The 27884-nt window shown below is 40.9% G+C and overlaps 1 protein-coding gene across 5 annotated transcripts; it reads right to left on the reverse strand.

Annotated features, from left to right (window-relative positions):
* On the reverse strand, window positions 1–27109 carry gapvd1 (GTPase activating protein and VPS9 domains 1). 5 transcript variants are annotated; one of them, XM_026321242.1, is made up of 29 exons: window positions 26959–27109; window positions 20176–20394; window positions 19688–19955; window positions 18192–18764; window positions 18024–18107; window positions 17788–17922; window positions 16843–17035; window positions 16174–16254; window positions 14241–14395; window positions 13785–13914; window positions 13396–13521; window positions 13138–13311; window positions 10605–10742; window positions 9188–9322; window positions 8444–8563; window positions 8042–8119; window positions 6933–7279; window positions 6674–6761; window positions 5838–5870; window positions 5175–5246; window positions 4951–5079; window positions 4732–4858; window positions 4536–4648; window positions 3592–3751; window positions 3252–3439; window positions 2816–3029; window positions 2578–2650; window positions 2150–2347; window positions 1710–1850 (listed from the first exon to the last, which is right to left on the reverse strand). In XM_026321242.1, the coding sequence occupies exons 2-29, from the start codon at window positions 20358–20360 to the stop codon at window positions 1710–1712; spliced, it is 4458 nt and encodes a 1485-aa protein (XP_026177027.1). In that variant the 5' UTR covers window positions 20361–20394; window positions 26959–27109. The 5 variants fall into 5 exon arrangements, with proteins under 5 accessions (XP_026177029.1, XP_026177027.1, XP_026177031.1 ...); XM_026321244.1 differs by lacking the exon at window positions 26959–27109 and having other exon boundaries at window positions 1–1850; window positions 20176–20360; XM_026321246.1 differs by lacking the exon at window positions 16174–16254.
* Between the last annotated feature and the right edge of the window lie 775 nt (window positions 27110–27884).

Raw genomic sequence — 27884 nt, forward strand, 5'->3', positions numbered from 1 at the left:
GATTTGAAGAGAAAAGAAGTTTTAGTCATTTTCTGGATAATTAAAGACATGCTCGTACTATAATTGGAAAGATACAATGACACTGGGATATCACAGCACGCCAAACTGGGGAAAAGAAAAAAATGTTAAGTGCACATAAACACGAGTCCCTTTCTTGAAATTATGAGGAGGTAGAGAGCTAGTATCTGATAGTTTGCTAGTCTGCTCATGCGGACACAAGGTATTCTCAGGTATAACTTCAGAAACTTAAACTGTCTTAGTTTGCTAACAAAGTTGTGTTAAGGATTATGTGACCACAACAAGCATCACAGCAGGTCAGTATCCAGCTTTTCCTCCCTTCCCCCTCACTGTTTGAACTACTTTTTTAACCAGTGCAAAGATGATCCAATACTCAACCAATGCGCAAGAGTTAACTGTATACAGACTGATATCAGGCTCATTGGTTTCGACTCTTGAGGTAGGATCTAGAATACCAAAAGGGGAGATCTGTTCAAACTCAAGTGCATTAAAGGGACTGAGCCATGACAATCAGTGATGAGCTGACGCCCATGTTCCTGCATTAAGGGCAGGACAAAGATGTAAGATGTCCCAGTAACATGTGGTTGGCCCATTGGAGTGTGCGTGTGTGAGTGTGAGGTGGTGGTTGTGGGGGGGGGTAATGCCTATGTTGCGTTTAAAAAACAAACAAAAAAAAAAAAAAAGGAAAGAAAGAAATAACTACCTGTACAGAGCGGCCCACACCAAAGGCACTATTTTCAATATTTCCATAATGCCAACAATACTCTGTGCATGTCTTCACCCTGTATCATCATCGCCCAGCATACCCACCTGAGGGCTACTCACTGCTAAGGTGCCTTCCAAATTCAAGCTTTTCTAGCAAGTGTGACATCACTTGCCTCTGACATCTTGACTGGGCATGATATGCATTTTAACTCTTTAGAATTAGATCGACAAAGCATTAAATTACAGAAATAAATACATTTATTTCATATAAATATGTGGGCCCCTTATGTCCGAATTGTCACTGACACACTGCTTTTGGGGAATAAAATGAAGTAAACAATTCATGAAATAAGCTGCCCTACTGTTCGATGCACCAACCTTCTGAGTAGTATGGTTATTGTGAACTGATCTCAGTGTTTATGAGTCACTAACTCCATCAGTAACTATCATGCACTGTAAATCCCCATGTTACAATGCATTTAATGAACAATATATTGTAATTTAATTAGAATCCCTTCCCTCTCACTCTAGGGGGGGGAAAAAAAAAAAAAAAAAAAAATCAGTGATCACATCAAGGTAGTCTGGTCCCTTTATATATAATTATATTTTCCGTTGATTTAATGTCATACTGGTAATTGCGTGTATATAAAATTCCTAATACAGATCCCAAACGTGAAACATGACAGACAAAAAGATAAAAGGAAAAATCCCAATCAGGTTCAAAGTTAACATCTTGCCAATTTTTAACCGAAAGCCGTTTTTTTTTTTTTTTTCCACCACGGCTAAAACCTGGATTTGTCCACATACATACAGTAATATATATTTTCTAATCTTTCAACGTCTCTGGCTATGTACAAGCTATACAAATAAAGAGCAGGCTGAGGGCCAGGTTTTCTAAGCTGTGCAGAGGGAGCAGTTGGTTGGGAAGTCTCCCAGTCTCCCGGCTCCTTCCCCCGCAGTCTGCCCATACAGGTGGCTGTTCTGCTTCACTTGCGATCGTCGATGGTCTTAATGAATTCCACTGCCGCGGTGAACTGCATCCACCAATAGCACTCCTCCCCACTCAGCCGGGTGGCGTAGAAATTATTGATGTACTGAACAGTGGACAGCAGGCAGGGCGGGTTTGCCTGGAGGGGAGGAGAAGTGAGGATGGACCCACATTAGCCGCTGAAAGAATCTCACGCAATGCCATACAAATTATAATCATAAATATGTAAATTATTTCCATACAGGTTAGAAGACAGCAGTCTTTATGGTGCACTGCATTGCACCGGGTTTGTGAAAGGTTTTCCTAATACTTATCCTAAATCTTCATTGACAAGAAGACCATAGGTGATCAACACTGAACAGGAATTGTAGAAACCACACCATAGTAGTGAGTCTAATTTCAGGAAAGTGTGTAAACCTGAAGTAAGAACAGACTCACCCGTATGAGGACAAAGACCAGAACTGGGACAAAGTCGTCTGCTCCAGGGACGGAGTCTTCATTGGCCAGGCTGAGGAGGTTCATGATGGTGGAACACATGCGCAGTATACACTGGACTTTGTCTCGTGGCGTCTTGTAGGCATTGATGGTCCTGATCTCAGACTGTGCAGAGGGCCAGGGAGCCTCCTTCAGGTAAACCTACAGCAATCAAAGTTAAAAAACAAAGTCTCTTCCTTCTCTACTCATTCAATTCTTACTTTTGTTTGTCGGTATAATATTTTACCAATCAATCAATCACCTGTTTCATTAACATGTTTATATGTACAGCGCTTTGATCAAATGTTTTAAATGTGCTATATAAATAAGCTTTGCTTGCTTTTTCACAAATGCAAGGAAGTGATGAAAAAAAAAAAGTCACAAGGAGATACCTCTGGGATTTGAAGAGCTCTGTGATTGGCTGTCACAACTTTAGAGAGCCGCTGGATGTGTTCATGGAAAAGCCTGTGTGAGACAGCGGAGTGAGTACACATTCTGTCCAACCTCAACAGTGCTGCTGTTCTCAAAACCTATTCATCTCAAGATGTGTCTTTATTAGGTACACAAATCTTCATATCACAATGGTAAAAAAATGAATCACTTGGTACTATAGTAATTCCAACTGCTCACTGGTCTCTGTGAATATCTCCATCCTGGTTGGGGTAGAAGGCCAGTTTAAAGATGCGGTTCATAACGCTACGCTCGATAGCCATCTGGGCATCCTGCAGCTGCTCCTCACTTGCATACTGCCAAGTGGCATTATGGGCCATGGCACCATACAAGTACCGCAGAAAATCCTCCACCGCTGCTGTCTTGTCATCCGCTGCTGTGCATACCTGAAATGCTGAGGGGGAGCAGAAAAACACAAGTTAAAACAACCAGAGGATACCTGTTGTAACCTTCAGAAAAATAGCTGGTTGTGTGAAGGAGTGCCTTTATAAATCCTGAATAAATACAACAATGGCAGACAGGATTGGACTTCAGAGGTTAGCAGCAAAGGCCAGCAGAAGAACAAACAAATCAATATGTGCAGCTTAGTTACAAGAAAAGGAAAATGTAGACAAACCCTTAATAAAGTCAAGCATCTCAAACTCCTTGCTTTCCAGAAGGAGTCGAACACAGACCGTGGTGAAGTACCGATTAGCCACCTCCTTGTCTCTCAGCACCCTCTGAAGGAGTCTCTCCAGATGTGCCTGAGAGGTCTGCAGGCCCTGACGACACCTGGTTAGATAAGCTATGTACGGCGCCCGCTTTCTAAAGGAAAAGGCAAGTAAAAGTTATATTTATTATTGCTGACTACATCTCCTAAAACAATATTATGAACGGAACAAAGAAAGGATAACACAATGAAAGACCCATGGGGTGCTTTAAGTGAGCTCTCCATATCTCGCCAGGCCTCCTGTTACCTGTAATCCTCTGCAATGGCAGCCAGCAGCTTCCTGCAGGTGCGTGCGTCGAAGCGGCTGACACAGCGCGTGGTCTCCTGGATCTGGGCCATCTGGTTCTTATCCTGGAGGTTGATGGCCTCTGCAAGCTGGACCTTCAGGAAGCAGACGATCTCATTGTCTGGGAGAAAGGACGATGGGGAGACGGCATTAGACGATGCTGCTCACAGCTCACAAAAGAATGGCCAGTCGCTGTAATCTGATCAACCTGCCGCCTCCATATGACAATGTGACTGATGGGCAAGAAGATGCAGTCTTATGGTTTTACTGTTAACAGTTACACAGGATGTCACTTGGTTACTGGTTAGTGTCCTGCTTTGGGATGTGATGGTCGTACCCTATAGAAGTGCAGGGAGGAAAGCTTAGACATCTGTCTTCATTCTATGCAGAATCAGACTAGTTATAGAATTCTGGCAAAATGTTGGACCACTGTGACTTTTTGTGGCTCCACAAGTATTTATAACATGTATGATGATTTTAAAATGATATTTTACTAACACCATATGGGAATTCTCTTTTAACCTCCCCCACTCTTACAACTGTGCCCCAAAATGTTGGAAGGTTATTCAGAAGGTGAAGGTGGTACAGACTTGGTGTCTTGCTTAAGGACACTTGCAGCAGGTTGGATGCCTGCCAACATTGTGGGTTTGTACACAGCTCCCTGTGGAGATCGGTGACAAAGATACATAAACTCTAGCAGACATAACCGAGTTTTACAAAAGCGCCATATTAATAAACTATCTCACAGTCTGACTGCATCAGTGCTGCATTAATTCTGTGCTACAATTCTGCCCTTAAAAACTTTTCAAACTAAATTGTATATTCTGTAATACTGAGCAAGTGAAAAAACAGACTACTGTGAATTTACACATAAAGATATTAAATAAATTCAAGTGGATTTCTACCTTCAGGATCCATGTGGTCTGGCAGCCCATTTCGTGTAGTTGCAGGAGCCATGATGGGCAGAGCTACAGAGTCTGCAGAACACAACGCCAATCTTAGCTTCTTTTTTGCATCACTGGAAGACAAGAAATCATGAGTGATTGCATGTAAACTGTAAATTGGGTCTTTATGGTTTTCTGCTGGAGAAGAATGTCTGACCTGAAAGAAAACTTGGAGTCATGTTGCTGTGCTGTTTGGCTGGCTGAATCTGGGAGGTCATCTGTGGAAATGTTCTGCAGAGTATCTTCCCTTGGAGAGTCATGTACACTGTCCTCAACACAAAGATCTGTGAAAACATAAACAAATATAAAATGAAAATCCTTAACCTATACCTGCAAGTTTTTATAATATGCATACATGGCACTTTATTTTCCTGACCTCCTGCACCATCATAGGAAGCTCCAGCTGTGGCCCCATCACTTGGGCTAGGCCTCTTTATGTTCCTGTACTTGTCCAGGATGTCTTCAGCTGCCTGCACCTGAGTGCTCTGCCTGGGCACTGGGTCATCTGACAAACCCACCAACAAACAGGCTCCATTAACTCGCCATGGTGGATTAGTTTCAAGCACTCAGGAGTGCAATTAAAACAAAACAAGGACTGACCTTGTGGGATACGCTCCTGGGCAATGTCATCTTTCTCTGGTTTGTCCCTTCTCCTAAATGCTGCTATTGGAGCTGTGGAGGAGAAAGTGATGACTGACTTGGATGATGTGACACCACTTTCACAGTCACAAGATAACAGGCTAATGAGCCACTGGATGACAATCATTTTGGTGAATCTTTTGTGTTTTTTCATGTGTCTTCTATCTATTGTATGGCATCATACAGTAGTGTAGAACTGTACTGACAAAAAAGCAAAAACATACCAATAAGGTGAATTAAACCAGAATATCACAAAGGCCCACTGTGACTTGTATGAAGCCTGACATACAGAGATGTACGTAAATAATCCTACTGATGCCTATCCTATTAACACAAAGGTGTAAACAGGACAAACAACAGTGACAGATTCTATTTAATGTCATACACAGCAAATAGTGTACTTTGATATTCTGTATTCTGCATGAAGTAAAATGATCTGGCAAAAAAAAAGAAAAAAATGCTAAAATGGAGGCATGGATGAGAAGTGTGAGCATGGGAACTCAGCTACACCATGTCACATCACAGCTCTACAGATCTAAGGCGACATCTACAAAGCAGCATGGGCACGCAGCCGCTGGCTCCAGCAGTAAAAATAGCTCAATGAGGACAGCATGAAAGCATTACCTGGGACATCACTCTCAGCCGTCCAATACAGCACTGTGAGGAACACAATAGACAGGGTTGGCCTTTCACACACGGCTGCCGCTCTGCGGGACAACTGACTGTGCGTCACCATGCAGAGCAACAGGACAAACACAATGGAACTCTACAGAGGTCTGCTGGGAGATTGGTGGCTTAGGCTTCACTGCTCTCTACTTTTCCATGTGCACACAATCCGCCATTTTATGAATATCAATTTAATGTTTACTTAAGGAACATCATTATCTCAAAGAGTAATAAGCAGTCATTCCATGTGGGCACAGCTCATTATTTTTCAGACAGATGTATTAGAGATGGTTGTATAGTAGAACTGCAACAAGAGATGTGTCATCTATCAGTGCTGATGACAGAGAGGTCTATCTAATGACCATTAGCTGCTGGCTGACAGCACTGCTGGGAGGGCTACAGCCATGCAATCTATGCTGCTAAAGCTCCTCTGATGACAGATTAGCTTTGAAAAGTCTATATAAATCTGCAGCTAGTGAGACGTGAGAGAAAAAGGCCTGGACATGTCTCTGGAGTAACTTCAAAAAACAAGAAACATCATTTTCAAAATAGAACATCAGCAATGGAAAGGACAACATGGATCATCATTCTCTTTCTCACATTATAAATTGGTTTTTGCTCTGCTCTTTAAAGTGTGATATTTCCTGTCAGTTGTGATTAAGAGAACTTCTTCACTCATGACATAAAATAAAGGAGCACTGCAATCAAACAAACCACTTTTAAATGCACAAAGTTCATTTTCAGTTGGGGAAAGAGGGCAATGCTTAAAATAAACAAGTAATTTGTTTTCTTACCTTTGGGAATGGCTGACACAAAGCGTTTCTTCCACCATGGTCTGTTGCGGTCAGACTTCTCATCGTCACTGTCTTTCTTATCCTCAGCCTTTAAATGTAAATTAAAACATTACACTTGCGCACTAATACATAGTCTATTAAACAAAAGAGCTGAAACGGGTGACCAAAGAAAACATTTGCTCCATTTCTAAGCTGTCCCTAAGCAGCATTACTCAAACTGTCTACATCATTAACCCAGAGCACTACTGCAGTTGGTTACCTCTCCTTTCAGAGAGTCTTTGCTGGGGGATGAGGACGGTGCTAAGGCGAAGGCCCCGGCTGAGTCACGCTCCTCAACTGCTACCCGTCGGTTAAGGCCAGGGTCACTTGTGGGCCGGCGGCCTGGACACACGATGTCAGAGCTGCGGCTGCGGACCAACCTGTCGGGGAAGGAATGACGCTGCTTGGTGTGCTCCAGCTCCACCTGGGCCAAGCAGTGGGGCATGAAGAGAGAGTGGCGTGTCTCCTGCCCCAGGGCACTGGCTTCAGGAATGGGAGGGTCAGGGGGAGGGTGAGGGGGCCTGGCGTAGTGCACTTTGGGCCTCACTATGGTTCCAGTAGAAGAACCTGAGGTAATAAAAGACAGAAAGTGAAACAATGAACACATTTAATTCATTTTAGAGAATAAATATGGACAATTAAATATCCCCATAAACATTGTATTCGTTTTCATTACATTTTCCTTGCTATTGTAAGAGTCATTAACAACCCACTGCACAGATGCTTTATTTAAAACTGTTTACATTAATGACATTCTACTAGTAGATTCACTAAGAGATACATCTCACCTGTTTTCAAAAAGTACTTGCTACACATAACACCAGTAGAAAAACACCTTAAAAGTGGGGGAGAGCGCTAAAGTGAGAAGATAGTGGGAGTTGAGCCCTAGGTGTAGGTAGGCCACCTGTTCCAAGGGTAGACTCTCTCTCCTGAAAAGCTTCCAATGGCCACCTCGTGCCATGAGCACAGTGGGACAAGGGGACAGTGCCAAACAGCCTGGGGTGAGGTCTCTCAACCTGTCATCCCTTCACCTTGCCACAGACACACAGCCACTAAAATTACTCAAGTATTTCCACCTGCACTACAAACAAAATGCAGAGAGGCAGGAACAATAGCTGTTAAGAACAATTTGGGATAGTAAATGAGCCAAATGAAGTAAAATCTCAATGCATTTATATTATGTCCTGTATCTGGAATAAGGGAAGGGATACACTGGTTCATTTTGCAGAGCTCAAGCAGTTTGGTGTGCCCATGACATTAAGGTAGGGATTTAGTGACGCTCATTTCTAGCTCTGATTGGTTCTAGAGCATTCTGGGAGCGCAAATTACCTTCAGCGGTGGAGAGTGGATCAAACATGGCCAGTAAGGAATCAGCCTGTGAGGGAGGAGATGTCAAATGATGTGCTCCTGTAAAAATCAAGAGAATAGGAGACACATAAATGAATTTACAACCACTACTCAACTACTTAACCAGAAACATACACTGCAAAATGGTTTATAACATTAAGTTAAATGATAGCACCCTGATGGTTCATTCCCCAGTAAGAGTAACAAAGAAAAGTTTACTCTCAAAGATGACTTTGTGTGACAATTATAATTGCAGAGAGTAAAATAGTGATTTAGATGGTGGCAGCTGTAGAAGTGACAGGGATTGATAGCTGATGCTGCTTGATCAGATAGACACTGGACTGATGGCTTAGCTAGCCTAGCGGGGATGTGACACTCTCCTACCGTGACCTGACTCCTCCCCATCTGGACTGGCCACAGAGTCCTTCCCTCCAAAGTCTGAGCTGCACTCTGACCGCAGGTCTTCGATCTTGTTGGGGATGTCTTCTGAGGTTGCGCTGATACCTGTGATAAAACGAAATAACCCTAAAACAGTTGTGATGACATTCAGGACAAAGGGAACTTATTATCAATGCTACAGTGAGATGTTTCAGCTCGGCATCACTCAGGAAAGAGAACCTTAATGTTCAGTGTTTCTCAAACAAAAAGAGATTTTTCTCTTTAGACTATGCTGTATGATCTCTTTCATATGGGAATTCCAAATTGGTAGCGTAAGCTCCCATGGGTTAGGGGAAAGACACAGACAAGACTGATCATCATACACAGACTATCCATCGGCCGGATCCCGTGGGATGTCTTCCTGTGAGCTGAGCCAGGAACATCACCGCTGGCTTTTTAATCTGGGATACTACTTCATGCATGTCAACATAGCATGTCTACCTGAGCCCATGGAAAAGACAACCAACATTAACCTCTGTGTTGTACAGAAAAAATTCCCGCCGACCCCAGTACACTGGTTAAAAAAAAAAAAACAACATGACTGCTGTACACAGAAGAAGGTGGTTGAAGCCCCTAATTTAACAATGCAGGTCAATTTAATGACTTTTTAACTAAGAAGACAAAGATAACAGAAAACGAAAACATGGGCAAACAAAGTAGTATTGAGGGAGAAAGTTTATACATTTATACCTGAGACAACACTGAGACCTGGTGTGCTGGGTCTTGAGCTGACCTCTCTGACCTCTGTGTCATCTGATGTGCTGCCAACCCCTGAACAGCTCTCCAGCTCCTGCAGACGCTCCTCCTGCTTCAGGTCTGGTGCTTCTGTAAATGAACCCCAAAACAAAAAAATAAAATTAAAAATTAAAATGAAAAAAAACTTAATGAAAATGACATTTGAAACAAGAAAGTATACTTTTCGCACAAAGTGTGGCTCAAGACACATTTAAAAAAAAAAACTAAAAAAAAAAACTCATAATCCTTGGTACTCATGGCAGTTTGGAACAGATGATGGTCATTCTCTTCCTCCACCCCCTCCTCTGTTATGATTATTGGAAAACCAAGTGTGCACATATGCACAAAATCAAACAAAGCATACATTATCATGTCTTATAACTGCCAAATCAAACCATAAAGCTAGTACGGCCAATTCTCTGGCTACCCAATGGAGCTGTTGGGTCGAACCCAGAGGCTCCATACTAACAGCAGTACTCATTTGCATGCTCGTTAGTAATAATGTGATGGTGAAGTGCTCTTCAGAGTGTAGTTTTCTGCTGCCTAGCCATGAAACAAGCGCTGTACTTGAAGCAAGCCTCAGATCGCACTATTACCAAGCAGAACAGGGGCAGCAAACGGTACAAAAAGCAATCAAGACACTCATGCATGTCAATTTCACATTTCACATATTGAAACTGTGTACTACAATTATCATAAGGCCTAGGCTTTTCAAATAAACATTTAATGCTGTTAATAAAGCACAAAACAGTGGCTTTCAAAAGATGGAGATAGGCATATATTCTCTTATTAATAAAAAGCTTTGCACTAAATGTTTCAGTTTGCATGAACAGAAAAAGTAAAATTTGGTTTGTACATGCACTTGCACTGACACATGTGATACCCTGGGGGATTACTAGCATAACAACACAAAATATATACCATATATACCAGTCACAGAGCAATGAGATGTTGAGAGATGTAGTCAAATAAAAAAAACTGACACCATGTAAAGTGACTGAGGACAGCTGCTGTCCTTGTGCTTCCCTCCCCACTGCTCCACCACAGGTGCAAACACACCTGGTGGTCCCTCTAAGGAAACCCTGAGCTGCCTTTTACTGGCACAGGCAGATCTGTCCTGAAAGACAAGCAAGTGCACACAAATATGATGACAGATGCATGCACACATTTTTGGTATGGAGTGCTGTGATGTGCACCTGGTATCCCAACCCCCACTATACTGAACAAACATAAATATGCATCCATACACGTGTGCATGAAGAAATCCATTTGAGACTGTCATGACGATTAAGTGCACGAATCAAAACAATAACCAAAACAAAAGAATAGTCAAAAGGTGTCTATAACAGCAGAATAAACCTGGCTCCCCAACCTGAGTCACTGGGCAGGACCTCCACGCTCCAGGCCTCGCTTGTGGTCTCTGAGATAGTTGAGCCATAGGGATCCAACAGCACTGAACCCGAGCCAGGGAGACACAGCAGGCTGCCGAGCATGTTCTCCGCAGCTGCCCCTGAGAACACAGAGAGGGAGAGACAAAGAGTTAACCTCTTTCAGCAGGGAAACAGCTTTATGTCTGGAAAAGTGCTGGACCAGCAAAAGGTCACTTCAACAATGGCAAAGTCACCTTGAAAGCACCATTTTGTTTTTTTAAGAGTCTAAGCTGTTCAGGCACTGCTGTTAATTCATATTCTGTAATTAGTTCTAATAAATTATTCAAACTTTAAATATGAGCAACATGTGCACTTGAGATTGCAAGTACCGAAAAGATCTTTGGTTAATGACTAAAATTTGAAACTCAAGACTTACCCCTCTGCTCTTTAACTTATCAAATTCTATAGAGTGTAATTTTTTTTTTCTTACAAAATTCAATCTATGTTTAGAAATGTTTAATTTAGTAATGAATTATATGCCTTCAGGACTGTCATTTAAACAACTGTGTATTTTTGATTCTCTCAGATCTTTTCAGTGTTTGTGGTGTCAATGGGGCTTCAGAGACAATGAGCTTTGCATACAGAGACACAGAGAGGAGCTGGATATGACATGCACTTCATGCTGGGACCCACAGGCACATAAACCACTGTGCCAAAGGTCAGAGGTTAATGGTAATATCTCACCCTTCCTTGGACTCTGGGGCAATGGCTTTGAGCTTTTGATTAAGCCTAGCATTACTCACAACCAAATTACCACTTTGCCATTCCTCCCACAAAGGGCTCAGCATAGTGTCCCTACATCTCCATGTGGGAAGCTGTGGTTTAACAAGGTGGAAGAATGTGGAGATGGAGGAAAAAGCCAGCAGGTGTGAGTGGGAGTCTGTGGCCAAGGCTCAAGACCAAAAAGTCGACCTGTGGTAGCCACACCCCCGGGTATGCCATGCTTCCACTTCATGGCACACGCGTGCCATGAGTACACATACATGCCAGCACCCAGGCAACAGTGTGCACTGATGCTGGCGGTGGCAGGGATCTTATTGGCAGTGGGAGAGCTCTATCCTGCTGTCCGTGTTTACAATCTTCAAGGTAGGAGCACAGAGTACTTGTCTTTCAGGTGGATGATTAAATGAGTGGCACAACAAGAAGTGAAACAATTAGAATTTCTGCCTCATTATCATGGTAATCTTATCAGTGGGATAATGAGGTATTAATGGATATTTAATGTGCATCTCATAACCCAATCCCTTGGAGAAAACACATAAGGAAATCGCTGTAAATTCACTTAATGATGGAAAAGTCCCCCAACGCCATATTCCGAGGAATGAAAAATGGTGGATGCAAATGAGAAGGAACCAAGGTCAATAAGACTGCAGGGACTGACTGAATGTCAGGGAGAGAGAGACAGAATGAGAGAAAGATGGGCAGGGAAAAGACTGGGAAGAAAAAGACTGAGGAAGAAGAGAGAAGAAATCAGCTGGTCTCACATTAGATGAACCTGTCTTACTGTCACAGTTTCCAGTCAGAGTGCAGAGCTAAACTTGCCCTCCACAATATACCAAAGATATATCAATCAGCATATTATGATTAGGCAAGTTAACTTGATGATATACTTACACAGAAAATAAGTTGTTTTCCCCCTTGAGTCAGTTTTAATAAAATGTGTCCACTTCATAAGTATACTGTGTCAGTGAGTACAATAAGAACAGGCATACAGTTTGAAATTGGTACGTTTTTCTTTCTTTTTTACGCTACGGACCAGTTTCATGTAAAACAATATTTTCACGAACCGGTATAGAAACAACTAAAAAAGTGCGTAAAAATACAACTCACCATCCCGCTGAATTAGTGGGAGCCATGGGCTTGTTTCCCTCCTACAAGCCAGTCCCATCTTTGCTAGCTTGTGGGTTCAATTTTTGATGTACCATATCACGTGACCGAGAGTAGTGGTTTTTCAAAATAAAAGATCTTTAGGACTCCGTTAATCAATAAAATATTTTTTATTCAGCCTTTCTGAGGGCCCGGTACCAAATTACCTTTGTCCTAAAGCATTAGAATCAAAAGATGAATATGACCATATCCTATTCAGTGTTGTTTACAAAAACAGCAAACAACTGGCCTATATTATCACTTTGAGCTCAATTATGAAACATATTTTTACATTGTGCACCATTTAGATGCTGAAATACAGTTAAATTTATATTTAAATCACAAGAAAACATACGAGGGCTTTGCATGTGTATAAGTAGTGCTATATGGCATGTGAAACAGTTTTTCCTTCCTTGAACCTGAGCTGCATTGAAGACCAGACTTTTGATGCTATTTCACCCACAAACCACAAGGTGATGACATTTCCCTAAATCTACTTGATCAGCCATCAGAGGGGGCATCTGTGTGCAGCAGATTCGTCTCAGAAAATGTGTGGAGAATGGAGAGAAATAATATTTTAAAATACAGATAACAAGACCAGGGCCCCACCTGCTATTTCCTGTAGCCGATCTTCATCCATGTTTGGGTCAAAGTCACTGCCAAGAACATCAGTGCTCCAGGTTTCACTCACTGTCTCAGAGATGTCCCGATCATCTGTTAGACCCATCATGTCTCTGATCTCAAACTTACGCAGTTTGTCATCCAGGTTGTCCTGAGTGGTGGCTGAAGGAGACACATGGTAGGTTCATGAATATGTTTCAGCTGTTTAAAAATAGAGTTTTTAACAGCATTAACAAATACACATACCCTGTTCATGCTCCAAAAGCTGTAGAGCCTCCACTCCATTGCTCCCTGATGGTCCAGCGCCCAGCTCGGAAACAGATTCTCCCTCCAGGTCCAGAGATGACACAGAGTTAGAACGATTAGATGGACCTGAGCATAAAAATGAATAAATAAAAACATATACTACATATTAGGGGTGGTGAATCATCTGTTACAAGATCATGACTGGCCTATGACCTATGCTAAAATCATATTATGTACTGTAAAAGTGAACGGCATCACTTTCTGTCCATATGTGTGAGACAACTAAAAAGCAGATGGATGCCAAACTGATAATAGTCTAAAAACACAAAAGAAAAAAAATATAGCAGCACTGTCTCTTTTGGTATGCTTTAGCTTGTGATCAGACTGACCCTCTGAGATGCCTTCCAAGTTGTCACTGCAGAGGGAGAAGCGCAGCGTTTTGTCTGGTTTACCATGCAGCTTAGTATCATCAGCATGACCATCCCCCTGGGCCCCATCAGCCATCTGCAGGTTCAAAACCTAGAGAGCAGCAGAGTGTGGTAATGCATAGATTTTGTAAATCCAGATGCAAACTTGCTTTTCCATGAGTCATTCTTGCTTGAGGAGTTACATCTCATTCACAGACAGAAAGGGACAACGTTGGATCTGGGAGTTGGGTTTACATGAGATACAAGGTTTCTTATCAATTGCATAACTGTGCAAGCACACACAAAGCCCTGCAAAATTTACAACACCAACCTAAAGAAGACTTAATCCTTTTCAGTGACAGGAAAAAAAATATGACACTGAATTTATCACATAATCATTTCTCCTGCAAATGAGTTAATTAACTCAAGTCCCATTACCTCATTCTCTGACATCATCCCAGGGACAGTCTGAGGACCAGTTCCTAGTGAAATCACCAGCACCTCCTCTGGCATTAGCTCCTGTAGGGACTCTTGGGAGCTGGCCTCTGCCTCCCCCTCCTGGGCTATGTTGGTACGACTGCGGCTTCGAGCAGCTAGTGGTTGATGGATTGGAGAATCGTTAGGGAACCTGAGTTATTTTCAAATTGTTACATTCAACAGTAAACAACAACATGTGCTGCTATGTTTTAAGCCCAAAAACATACTAGATTTAGGCAATACAATCAGGACCTCATGTTTCACCAAACACTTTGTGAAATTGAACAGCTCTAGCCTGAAGAATGAAACCAGAGAACCAAGACTCATCTGGTATGTCACACAATGTGTTGCATGTAACTGCTATTTATAATTAACTATAGCAGTTTGACAGTTTTATTTCCAAATGAGCTTTAAGTCACAATGGCTTTAACAGTTTAACAATGAAAATGTCAAAAATCATGATGATGGTGATTTCCAATGCTTTCATTATGTAATGCAGCTTTACAATCGTGTGACATTCAAGAGGACGTTCTCTCAGATTTCTACATGTTAGGCAGCTGGCACGTGTTTAAGTAAGCCCGTGTAAAGTTCAACAACAGTTATATTGACAGTAACATACAAGCGCAGACAGCTTTGCTCATTATGGCTCTAAAAAAAAAAAAACAACAAAGTCTATATATCTTACATATTCTACCCATCCTTTATCTATACCGGCTTATTCCTAATTAGGGCTACAGGCATCTGCTGGAGCCTGTCCCAGCTCTCTTTGGGTGAAAGGCAGGGGTACACCCTGGACAGGTCACCAGTCCATCACAGGGCCACATAGAGACAAATACACACATGTACTTTCACTCCTATGGACAATTTAGAGTCACCAATCAACCTGACATACATGTTTTTGGACTGTATTAGGAAATTGGAGCATCTGGAGTAAAGAGAACATGCAAACTCCACACAGAAAGGTCCCTGACAGGTTGTGAACTCTGCCCCTTCTTGTTGTGAGACAACAGTTCTAACCACTAAGCCACCATGCTGCCTTATCTGACATATTATTTGAGCAAAATTATCATAGCAATCCTAAGCTTGATGGATATTGTTCTGTGTGACCTATCCTAAAACATGGCAATCTGTGCATGATGAAATACCAACTGATCTGCAGATCCAAGTTTTAATGCCCTGTTTGGAAGCATCTGCAATTCTTATTACTTCACTAATTTGTTCAGGTATTTCACTCATCTGTATGTAAGAGAGGAGCAGATGCCAAAAGCTATTAAAAACAGGATACAATCTCAAAGCAACTGTCAATGCATGATGCCATTGCACTAGTGTCTTGTTTTGGGTACAACTCAAGTTCAGAAAGAGGAGATATGAAAGACAGATTTTTCACCACTCTACCTGGTAATGAACAGTCATAATCCACTGAATGAGAAAGCAAAGAGGGAAGAACTTAGAAAATGAAATGATTATGATCTAAGCTCTAACAACAAAATCTTTATGCAAGGTGAATCAAGCATGGTGAGAGAGCATGGGCATCAGCAGTGCTAGGTTACAGCGGTGAGGCAAGATGGTTGCTACGTAGCTCAGAGCATGGACTTGAGGACTGTTAAAGGATAATTCCGGTCTGTCAGAAAGTTGCTCCAGTCAAGGTCCTTTTAAGGGAGTGTAACAGCTATTGCAGTTGGCTTCTTTTTCTGTTGACTTTCAGACTCAGAGGTGAGCATAAATGAATAAATTCATGTAAAGATAAAGAAATTCTGATTGCTCTGACACACAACCATAATAGTGATCTTTATGGGAAATATGTCAGGTTTAAATAAACCGCAATTATCCTTTAACTCAAAACATACACAGGTTAGGATCCCTCCAGCTCTAAGACATCTGATAGGCTACCCACCAAAAGGGGTTACTAATGGAATGTGAGCAGACAAAGTGGTGGTTGTGGGGTCCCAGGATGTGATAGCAGCTAAGTGTTGTCCTGGTCATTGATTGGGAGCACAGGAGGAAAGAGAAGGACAAGGTAGGGGGGTGGAGAAAGAATACAGAATACATCTCAGAAATCATAGTTCTTCAAGTGTCAAGTCAAGATTGTGTATATAAATGTCATATTTTAGAGAAGCAAGCTCAAGTGGTTCATTTCTAATTAAGGGGGTGTTGCTACAGCCTCATTTGTCTTGAAAACATTAATGAAGGTAGTCTATGCATCTTTTCCATCCATTCCAATTAAAATTAGTTCATTTATATTTGGTAATTTAATTGGTTGTCATTTCTGTAATTGGGCCTCAATCCAGGCCATGCTAATTATCTTTATAACAAGCTGAGTAGAAGCTCATTAGCTTTGTTTAAAACACAGGCTTTCACTAGCCATCACCACTCAACTCTACTTATTTACTGTGCTTCTCATTAGGCAAAAAACACTTCTATCTTCTAGTTCTTCTTTCAAACTGTAATAATCACATAAAGTAAAATCTCCTCCAGATCGTCACAGGAAATTTCATGCAGTTCCATCACACAGAGCACATAAATGCATCTATTAAAAATAAGAGTAGGCTGTGGAGGTAGGTACCTATTGGAAGCCTGTTCTTCTTGTTGGCAGGAGTGGTAGCTGGAGAATGCTGAGGGGTGTTGGAGGGGGTAAGCTCCAGACTGTTGCTCTTCACAGTTCGAGACTGCGGTACATTGGACAGCAGGTTCTCCAGAGCCATGTGCTCCTCTTCCCGAAGATGGTCCCCTGTTGTCACACTCCGCACAAAGTCCACCTATGCAGAAAGTAGAAGACACTTCATTTAAGGCCATCACTATAAAGCAATATTTCCAAAGGTAACACTTATTCTAAGGAAGGCTGCAAGATAATTTGCACTTGCCAAGATCTTGTTCTACATAAATCTAAACTATTGGTAAAATGTGGGATTACACATGGCTTCACTTGAGGCAGCTCAAGTAGCTACCTTATGCCCTGACAGTGTTTTTCACACAATGCTATTTGCATTTAAGTAAAAGTCACTCATTTGTGTAGCTCCTTTTAAAAGGGTGATTAGCAGAGTCATGACTAAACTGCTAGCACATTTGTTGTAAATAATGCAAACGATATAAAGTGGCAACACTGTAGGTTAAGGTTTCAAAAATGATGCCACATATGTCACAGGGAAAAAAAAAAAAAAAAAATCGATTGCTCAAGAAGACCATAAAGAACATTGGCTAGAGGATATGTGCTGTAACATGACATTTCATCAACAGTACAACATACTGATGTTACCAATAGTATCTAATCAAAACCCCTAAACAAAAAAACGTTATATTCTGAGCTTTACCAAGAATTGGAATGTATGCCTTAAAAAAAAAATCTGCATTTCAAAGTACAATAGTGGTTTTGAGGAAATATGCCAATATATGCAGCACTCAGATTACCTGTCTGTAGGGAGTGACTGGCATGCAGTTTGGCAGTTTAGTACGTATTGTTCTTGAGTTACATAAGAATAAGAATAGCAAGATCAAGAGCAAAAGCATTCACCAATGCTAGCAGCTGATTTTGAGTAATATAGACTGCAGTCCTGCTGAGGCCTTCCAGTAGGTTCATTGAAGACATGGGTGGGGTCTCGACAGCTCTTCCTCCAATCACAACATCCAGAAAGGCAGCAACACAACTCTGAAAACAAGATTTAGAAACTTAGTAAAAAGGAGAAACATCAGCTACTTAAGATGAAATTTAAAAAAAAAAAAAAAAAAAAAAAAAAAAGTTAAACACACCTTATCAAATTTAGACAAACTGCTTTTTCGTCTGGGGTCTGCATCATCGTCAGCCATGGCCAACTGCTGCAAAAGCTGCCCTACCTGTGTAACAAATAATATGCTATGTTAGTCTACAGTAAAATGGCTCATGTCAGAAACTGTGTTAAAAGAGGAAACTTGCAGCACCTGCATTAGATTGAAGCGGGCCACTTCATTGATGGGGGCATCTGAGATAATACCATATTGCTCTGGGTTGACTATAGCTGGGCAGATGAAGCAGGTTAGCAACAGATCTGTACACATGGTGCGCACCTCACCCACCTCAAGGCGTTCCACACACGACAATGTTTTGTACATCTGGGACACAATCCAGCGTAAGCTGTGAGGAAAGCAGTAGGTGTTCTGCTTCAAGTAACCAATGAACTTATTGACCAGAGCTACTAGTTTGGCTTCATTGGCCTCCACAGCTGCCTGCACCCTTTGTTTGTAGCCCTCAGAGCCCTTCTCTCCAAAGCGTTCTCGCTGGGCTGGAGTGAGGCTCTCGGTCACCTTGGATGGGTCTGTCTCCAGGTGGTCTTCATCTTCCACCAGCAGCTGCATTATGGGTTCATGGAGGGTAGCAGTGAGGAAGAGCTTGGCTGAGTACAGGCCCTCAGAGAATAGCTTGAAAAGGATGCTGAAGGCACAGGTTCCCCGCCGCAGTAGACGGCGAGGGTTGTCACTCTCCTTCAGCTCAAATTCGATCAGATACCGCAACACCTGGGAACATGTACCAGTTAAAAACATTTTATCTTACTGAGAAGCTGTTAATCTGTTTTTCTAATGTGTCTGGATGCACCAAAATTGTCTAATAACCTAATAAAACTGTGTTAGGTTCAAAAATAGAAAGAGTAATGGTGGTTGATCACCGGAGGACTTCATGTTACAGTACCAGTACCACTGTAAGGAACCTGGGTGTTGTGTTGGATTCAGACCTCAGTATGAGTAGCCAGATGAAGTCTCAGCCTTTTATCAATTAGCAGAATTTTTGAATAGATTAGACAACTACTGCAATGCCCTTTAATCTGGTCTCCTAAGGAAACCTATAAAACAATTAACTTGTTCAAAATGCTTCAGTGAGGATGCTCAGTAGAACAAGAAAGACTGAACGTATTACACCAGTTCTTAAAGCTTTACACTGGCCCTCTAAGTTGTAGAATTATTTCTTTAAATTTCTTTTACTTGTTTTTAAAATGATCAATGGGCATAAATACATTTCCCAATTACTAATTCCCTATGGATGTACTAGAACACTCAGAACATCAGGGACTCATCTTCTGACTGCCCCACAGGTTAGTTGCAAGCATGGAGAAGCAGCTTTTAGTTTTCAAGATGCCTATTGGTGGAACGTGTTACCGGACAATTCAAGGGGCCCCAATTTTTATACATTTAAATGGAGACTTTAAACCTATCTTGCACTTATTTAGAGTGTTTTTACTCAGATTTTCTTACTATAATTTATTGCATAAATAAATGATTAGCTTTAAAATAGTTAAATTGTATGTAATTTTTCAATTATTGTATTTATTTTTACATTTTAATTTTATTTTTCAGATTTTGTAATGTACTGTGAATTCCCCTTTGTATGAATTGTGCTATATAAATAAAGTGGCCTTGCCAAAAAGATTAGAAGGGCCTCTTACCTGCAGCAGGTAGCTCTCATCCTCCTGCATGATACAGTTGCCATATAGTGAGGTGAAGACTGTATGGATGACCCCTTGGGTGTGTTCCTGGTTCAGCCTCTCTCCTGCCACCAAGCAGGAAGCCACAAGTCTGGGATTCTCCCTCAGCCGGGCCAAGAACTCACCATAAATTGTCTCCTGGAAGCCCAGAGTCTTGTAGCCATCAACAAACTGTGTGTCTTCCAGCATTTTGGCATGTTGGCAGCACTCAGCTGGAGAGGCCTCCGCACTGTACAACAGAGTTCTTTCATTACTAGTATGCAGCATATGTATTTTTAAACTCTGAAAAGACCCAGATTAGTTGCTTCTTTCTGCTTTCAGTTTAACAGCAAGGGTAACCACATACTTAATACACAGATGTGAGCCTGATATGCAACATCTCTTCACTATCCTAGAATGGGCACAAATTAAAAGAGCATTGTTTTTTTATGTTGTAAGATAGGTCTGACCTGGTAAGAATGAGACGATCAAGGTTGATTCTCTGCTGCTTGGCGATCCATGCAGCCCGGTACAGCCTCTCAGCTGTCTTCAGCACATCGCTGTTGAGTCTCTGTATCTGCTGCTTCTCCGATGCCACATACAGCCGTTCCTGCTTCAGGTGGTGGGCCAGAGTGTGGATGTCTGGCTTCACCATCTTCACCAGCTCACACAGGCAGAGGTGTAAATGACTGGAGCACAAAGGGGAAAATAAAAGTCATTAAAAGTTACTAGTCATGATGGAGGTACCATTGTTGAGCAATGGAACGTCTACTGTATTTTCATACCATCTGTAAAATATCCACTGTGGCTTTGTCCAGTCTTAGAATAATATCCCATGATGATGTTATCAGGGTTGTCTCGGCTTGTACTTTAAAATTACAAGCCTACAGAATAACATGGAGTTTGAAACTGGGCATTTAACAGCCAAGGAGGGGTCTAATAGCAGTTGGGTCTCTCATGCTATTAGTTGCATTATGGGAAATATATGATCCAGTGATTCTGGATATTAACCTGCACTAGGACCTAAAAGTCCATTTCTGCTGCTTTAAATGTAATGATTTTCTTTGTATCAGTTTCCTCTAACACCCAGAGTTTATGGAAACAAATTATCCAACTGCTGAAATACCTTTCCAAGCTTTAATACATTGAACTGTAGGGATTTTTTTTTTTTTATTGGCACTACCAACCAGAGAGGAAAACTGCAATTTTCTTGCCATTATGACTTCATTATAACTTTCTGACATAAGACTTGTGGGAATGTTGAGTATTTGAACTCCTCTGTTACCAAACAAACACTAATGACCCAGAGTTAGCATTCTGAACTAATGGCTGACATTTACTATATAGAAGTTACAATACTTTTAGTATTCATTAGTTAACTTACAATGCATTTAAAAGTAAATGTATCCATTGAAGAAGCAGGAAATGGTTCCCTTTTAAGAGTGTGACTCAGTGCTAGATCACATCATGCAAGGGAAGTGATCATTTGCATTCGGTGTGTTTCTCACACAAGCCCAATGACAACAGTAAAAGAATGCTTTTTCGCAAGCTTCAGGAGATGCAGAATATGCAAATCACTATTCTCTTTTCTAAAAACACACACAGCTAAGAAATACAATCCACGATGAGTGCATGAAATTCGACTGATTTCTTGGAGAATCCTTTGCACAAAAGCCTCTTTGAGGCTAGTTGCCAGCATAACAAGCTCATACTAAACTGTGGAGTCAGGAGGAAAATGAGACTAGACTGGAGAAAACTGCCTCAAAGTAGAAATGACTGGAAGGCAGTGCCATTGCTTGCAAGCTAACAGACAACCACAACATTAGAGGTGATATGCCTGACAAACTACATTGGTTATGCAGATTTACACGCGTAATGATGCTATGCACTGGTTTCCATGGGCAAACCAAGAATAAACAATGATTAGTGATCTCCAATTACTGTGACTGTCATGATTTTTGCAAAGGAAAAAAAGGTCATGTTTAAAACCCCATTTCAGTCAAATATCAGTCAAATACAGACACTGTTAGTGGTCTTGTAATATGGGGAAAAAAGTTGATAGTTGATTATATATATATTTTTTTTTAATTCTTATAAGGCACAGCTGCTCTTTATCACCTAAGAAACATTAACCAGCAAATGTTCCCATTCGAATAGCTGGAAACCCTGTCATTTCCATTTCAAACATGAAACAATAATCCACAATCAATTACTTGCAGATACATTTTTGATGACCTTCGAATCCATTAAATTGGCTACTTGCTTCAACTCTACATCATATATAGTTGTAAGTAAGCTAACCTTAACAAAACCTCTTCTTTTTTTTCTTTTTTCCAATTGTTGAATCAAGTCTTTCTACTAATACTAGTAAAGTTAATAATGGCATCTCACATCTAGAAATATGCCAGGTGCTGTATTACTAAAACCGACCATGTGGGCTTTAAGTTATTGTGAACTAATCTACATTTAGGGTAGGGCTGGACAATAAACCGATTAACTCGAATGTGTAGTTCAGAAACAAAAAAAATAAAAATAAATAGAAATTAAGGTTTTTTTATAATTTTTAGGCCATATCACCAAACCCTAATTTAGGGCATTACATTTTTTTTTTTAGCTTTCTTTCATTCCATTTTACATTTGAATGAACTGACAGGTAACTTGGCTTCCACTCATGGGGCACTTCCATATATACACTCATGTTCTTGAATAAGCACATTCCTCACATACTTGGAAGGAAGTGAAAAGTAACTAGGTTATTAAGTGGCTAGCAGAGAGGTTATCTGCTTTTTGTCGTGGCGTCCTGTGCCAATCAATTTGGCTGCGTAGAGCTACCTGGTGAGTCAGTCATGGAAAACAGTGAGGAACTCTAAAGCAGAAGAGAAACCAAATGACAGACAGTGTGAGGCAAAGCTTGATATGGAGCCTTCTGAGTTGTGTGAGAATCAGCACAGTTGCAGCAGGACAGCCACTAAGTAATGCTGACCCAAGTGACAAGAGGACCAATAGTTCAACTACAACATCTGTGCAAGCACCAAGAATAATTATAACAATTATGACATATTTATAACATGGCAGCAATAGAGACATGACGCAGGGCACAGACAAATGAGGATTTGAGATTTCAGGGTGAGACCAACTATAAATTACCTAATGAAAACATTTAAAAGTTTGAAATTATCTGTGGAATGCCACACAAAAAACATCTTCACAAAAATGATTTTATGAAAACATATCAGAAAACATCACAACACCACAGTTGCACCTGGTGTTTGGAACAGACTCCACTCCCACTACATGAGCTCTCTCTCACACACAAACCCACCAGTGGAACAAAGTGATATTTATGGACATTTAAATGATTTCACTTTCTACAAAAGATAGAAAGCAAACATCCACTTCACACTTCCCTTTCAAATAATTTCTTTCACTGCTCAGAAAACATTGTAAAAAATTGTAAAGAAGTGAAATCTGGCTTTCAGTGTTTGTTCAGATTCTTAGAATTAGTTAGGTGGGGCAGGTTTGAGGACTACCCTTTCACTTTCCCCATCCATATTTAGTCTGAGGATCAAAAAAACAACTTTCTTGCCACAAGTGCACTTCTCAAGGCTTAAGCTACCACTACCTCAAGAGTACAGTTGAAACCAGAAGTTTACATACACTGTAAAAAAAAGGACACAAACATTTTTTCCCACTGTCTGAAATTAAATCAGACTAAACTTCTCCTGTTTTAGGTCAGTTAGGATTGCCAAAATTATTTTTATTTGCCAAATGCTGCAATAATGAGACGAAATATTTTAGAAAGATTTTTATTACTTTCTTCGAAATCAGAAGTTTCCATACACAAAGATTACTATGTCTTTAAACAATGTGGTAAAGCCCAGGTGATGATGATATGGCTTTGGAAGCATCTGATAGGTTAACTGACTACATTTGAGTTAATTGGAGGTACACCTGTGCATGTATTTTTAAGGCCACACTCAAACACACTACTTCCTTGTTTGACAGTATGGGAAAATCAAAAGAAATCAGCCAAGATATTGTGAAGAGAATTGTGGAGCTCCACAAGTCTGGTTCATCCTTGGGTGCAATTTCCAGATGCTTGAAGGTGCCACGTTCATCTGTTCAAATAATTATCTGCAATTATAAACCAACATGGGAATGTCCAGTCATCACACCGCCCAGGAGGCAGACGGGTTCTGTGTCCCAGAGATGGACGTATTTTGGTCCAAAATGTGTGAATTAACGCCAGAACCAAAGCTAAAGACCTTGTGAAGATGATGCCTGGAGCTGGTAAGAGTGTGTCATTATCCACAGTCAAACGAGTCCTGTACCGACATGGGCTAAAAGGCCACTCAGCCAGGAAGAAGCCTTTACTCCAAAAGCAGCATGAAAAGGCCAGATTACAGTTTGCAAACACAAACAGGGACAAAGACCCCAATTGTTGGAGACATGTTCTATAGTCTCATGAAACTAAACTGGAACTGTTTGGCCATAATGACCATCGTTACATTTGGAGGAAAAAGGGGGAAGATTGTAAACCTGAGAACACCATCACAACTGTAAAGTATGGGGATGGCAGCATCATGTTGCGGGGTTGTTTTGCTGCAGGAGGAACTGGTGCACTTCATAAAATAAATGGCATCATGAAGAAAGAACATTATGTGGAAATAGTGAAGCAACATCTCAAGCCATCAGCCAGGAAGTTGAAGCTTGGGCGGAAATGGGTCTTCCAAATGGACAATGACCCTAAAAATACCACCAAAATAGTCACAAAGTGGCTTAAGGACAACAAAGTTTATGTTTTGGAGTGGCCATCACAAAGCCCTGATCTCAATCCCATCAAAAATTTGTGGGCAGAATTGAAAAGGCATGTGTGAGCAAGGCGGCCTACAAACCTGACTCAGCTACACAAGTTCTGTCAGGAGGAATGGGCCAGAATTCCAGCAAACTATTGCGAGAAGCTTGTGGAAGGATACCCAAATACTAAGGAAATGTATGTAAACCACTGACTTCAAAGAAAGTAGTAATAATCTCTCTAAAATATTCTCTCTCTCATGATTGCAGCATTTAGCAAACAGAAATAATTTTGGCAATACTAACTGACCTAAAACAGGAGAAGTTTAGTCTGATTTAATTTCAGACAGTGGGAAAAATGTTTGTCTCTTTTTACACAGTGTATGTAAACTTCTGGTTTCAACTGCATGTCAGACAATGTCCATTCTCACTGATTCAAGTAGCTGTAGAGATGGCAAATTAAGAAACACTCAAAACACACACAGTGATCCAAGTGATGGCCTAAGTCTTTCTTAATCCATGTTTCTAGCCCAAATACAATTTAAAGGGTTGGTAAGACCTGTTCCACATGGTTCGTCCACATGCAGTTGAGGAAACAGTGTTTAAGCAGCAGAAACTTCACTGTTTGTTATGGTTATCAACTTGTGTGTTTAGCTGATCAGTGGCTGTTTATGACTAAATAGTATAAACCAATAAAATGAAACACTGTTTACCATCTGTCCATCATGTGCTGTGCTGAAGTTCAATGGTACAACAAACATAAACCCATGCAACTTAACACAGTTAACCACAATTGCTGTTTACCTGTTTTTTTTGTTGTATTTTGTTTTTTTGTTTATTTTTTAATGCTAACCTTCTACAATTAGAGGTTTTTGGTTTTTGAGCAGGACCACAATGGACCATTAGATTTGCAATGTGTAACATGAAGGGACATGCATTTTACTGTAAACAAAATCCTAAAGTTGTAAACCAGTTTTTAAAGTGAAGCAAAGTACACATACATATACACAAATACACAAACATGAACAGCTCTGCAGTTGAACTTGAACTGCCAAATTGCAGTTATTTCCTTCAGTGATTACAATCTTAAAAATAGTAAAGAATTTAGTTTCCAAAAATGCTGTTTGACCGCAACTAATGAGAGATTTAATGTCTTCAAGAAGTTTAAGCAAGTTCAGTTGCCATCTAATTGCACTTAAAAATACAATGATTAGGATTATTTAGTATCTGCACATATCAGGACAGGAACTAATGAAGCCGTGATTTAAGAAAATATACAAGGATCAGGTGAACACCACCACAGGAGGCACATGGTGGCACTGCAGTGTATGAATTTTAATGCTGTCATCTACACCATTTCTGTTATCTGCAAAACCTGACAAGAAAACATGAGCCAACCTCTTAGTAATAAATTAATGTAAAAGGTAAATAATGAATGAGCCTGGAATTTATTATAAACTGAGTTACAAAGCAAAAAGGCATGTGATTCCCATATATTGTCAAAGTCTGAATGACAATATGTCTGAGTTATAAATTATTATTTTGAAAATGTATTATTTTAGACACAAAGTTACAAGTTTCAAGTTTTACTTTGCCTAGAAAAAAAACGCACCAAAAACCCAAAGTATCCAATTTACAATAATATAAAACCTGAGAAAGGGCAGCAAAAACCCACTAGTTTAATAACCTGGAAATATTTAGCATTTTAACAAAACAACTTAAATTAACTGACTAATCTTCATCCACAAATAATTACTACAGTACCATCAGTCAAAATGGAAAGAAGAGCTATTTATATCTGTGGTAACCAGAGCTAACATCCGCTGTTTAAACATTTATGACATTATGCTATTAAATCCCACGGCCTTACAAACACTCTCTGAATGTAATATTACTGACCTTAGTCTAACATACCCCTTTCACCTGGTAAGTGGGGAAGGGGAGAGAGACACATTTGTCATAAAAAGAAGAAACATTTTAATGTACCGATAACGTTAACTTACAAATATAAGATGCCTTTGATTTGATGGTTCACATTCAACCGAGACTGAGCGAGTCAACGAAGACCGGACAGGTTAACCACCGCTGGCTGCAGGGTTGAGGTAGCTTGGATTAGCATCAGAAGAGCTGGAAGTATATCCAATAACCCATGCAGTTAACTAACGCTAGGTCAGCTAAACGCTACGAAGCAAACTGACACAAGACACCCAGGTGCTACATCGACACCAGTCAATAAGGTCGTGTGTCTGCACTGATTTGGAGTGGCAGCAGACACGGAGCGGGCTAACACGGCACTAGCCTGCTAACGTAACCAACTTATACTGGGCTAACGTCTGCTAGTCACAGCGGGGCAAGCTAACGATGAGCTAGTTAGCCACGTTAGCTTAGCTTTGGACTAAAAGCTCCTCGGCGACCTAATGTGATCAACAAAACGCACTAACGGAAATTTGTCAACTTACCAAACGTAAGTAGCGTGTAGTGGTTGTTCAGTATTTCTCTAAACACAGCTGGTCTTACAATTTCTCGAGTCGGAGGACTTGCTTGTTGGCGGTTAGCCGTCTCTCACTGGCTTCTGCACGAGCGAACGGTGCTGTCATTTGCTGTCATCACGAGGAGACCTGCGCAACCCGCATGCGCAGAAAGCTCGTTAAAGGGAACTGGCTAATGCATGGATGTCCTGCCCACCGAAACACGTGATGCTGCAAACCACATAGAGCTGACAAATAATGAAAGAAGGGCTTCTGACTGTGAGCAGGAGTACTGCTGTTGTTCTCTCCTGAAAATTCATCAACATTATGAATGTGACTGCTACTGAACAAAATCGTTATATTTTTTTAATATTGCAGATCTTCTTCTCTTCCTTTCGGCTGCTCCCTTCAGGGGTCGCCACAGCGAATCATCTGCCTCCATTTAACCCTATCCTCTGTATCCTCCTCACCCACACCAACTATCCTCATGTCCTCCTTCACTACATCCAAGAACCTCCTCTTTGGTCTTCCTCTAGGCCTCCTTCCTGGCAGCTCTAACCTCAGCATCCTTTTACCAATGTATTCACTGTCCCTCCTCTGAACATGTCCAAACCATCTCAATCTGTCTTCCCTGGCTTTTTCTCCAAAACATCTAACATGAGCTGTCCCTCTGATGTCCTCATTCCTGATCCTATCCATCCTCGTCACTCCCAGAGAGAACCTCAACATCTTCAGCTCTGCTACCTCCAGCTCTGCCTCCTGTCTTTTTCTCAGTGCCACTGTCTCTAAACCAGACAACATTGCTGGTCTCACCACTGTCGCAGATAATGAAATGATTTATACAACCATTGTCAGTACAGGAGTCATTCATATCGTTTGAAAGACCAACTAAACACGCTCCTCCCCCATTAATAGGT

The sequence above is a fragment of the Mastacembelus armatus genome, chromosome 9, assembly GCF_900324485.2.
Source record: "Mastacembelus armatus chromosome 9, fMasArm1.2, whole genome shotgun sequence".
Lineage (NCBI taxonomy): Eukaryota > Metazoa > Chordata > Actinopteri > Synbranchiformes > Mastacembelidae > Mastacembelus > Mastacembelus armatus.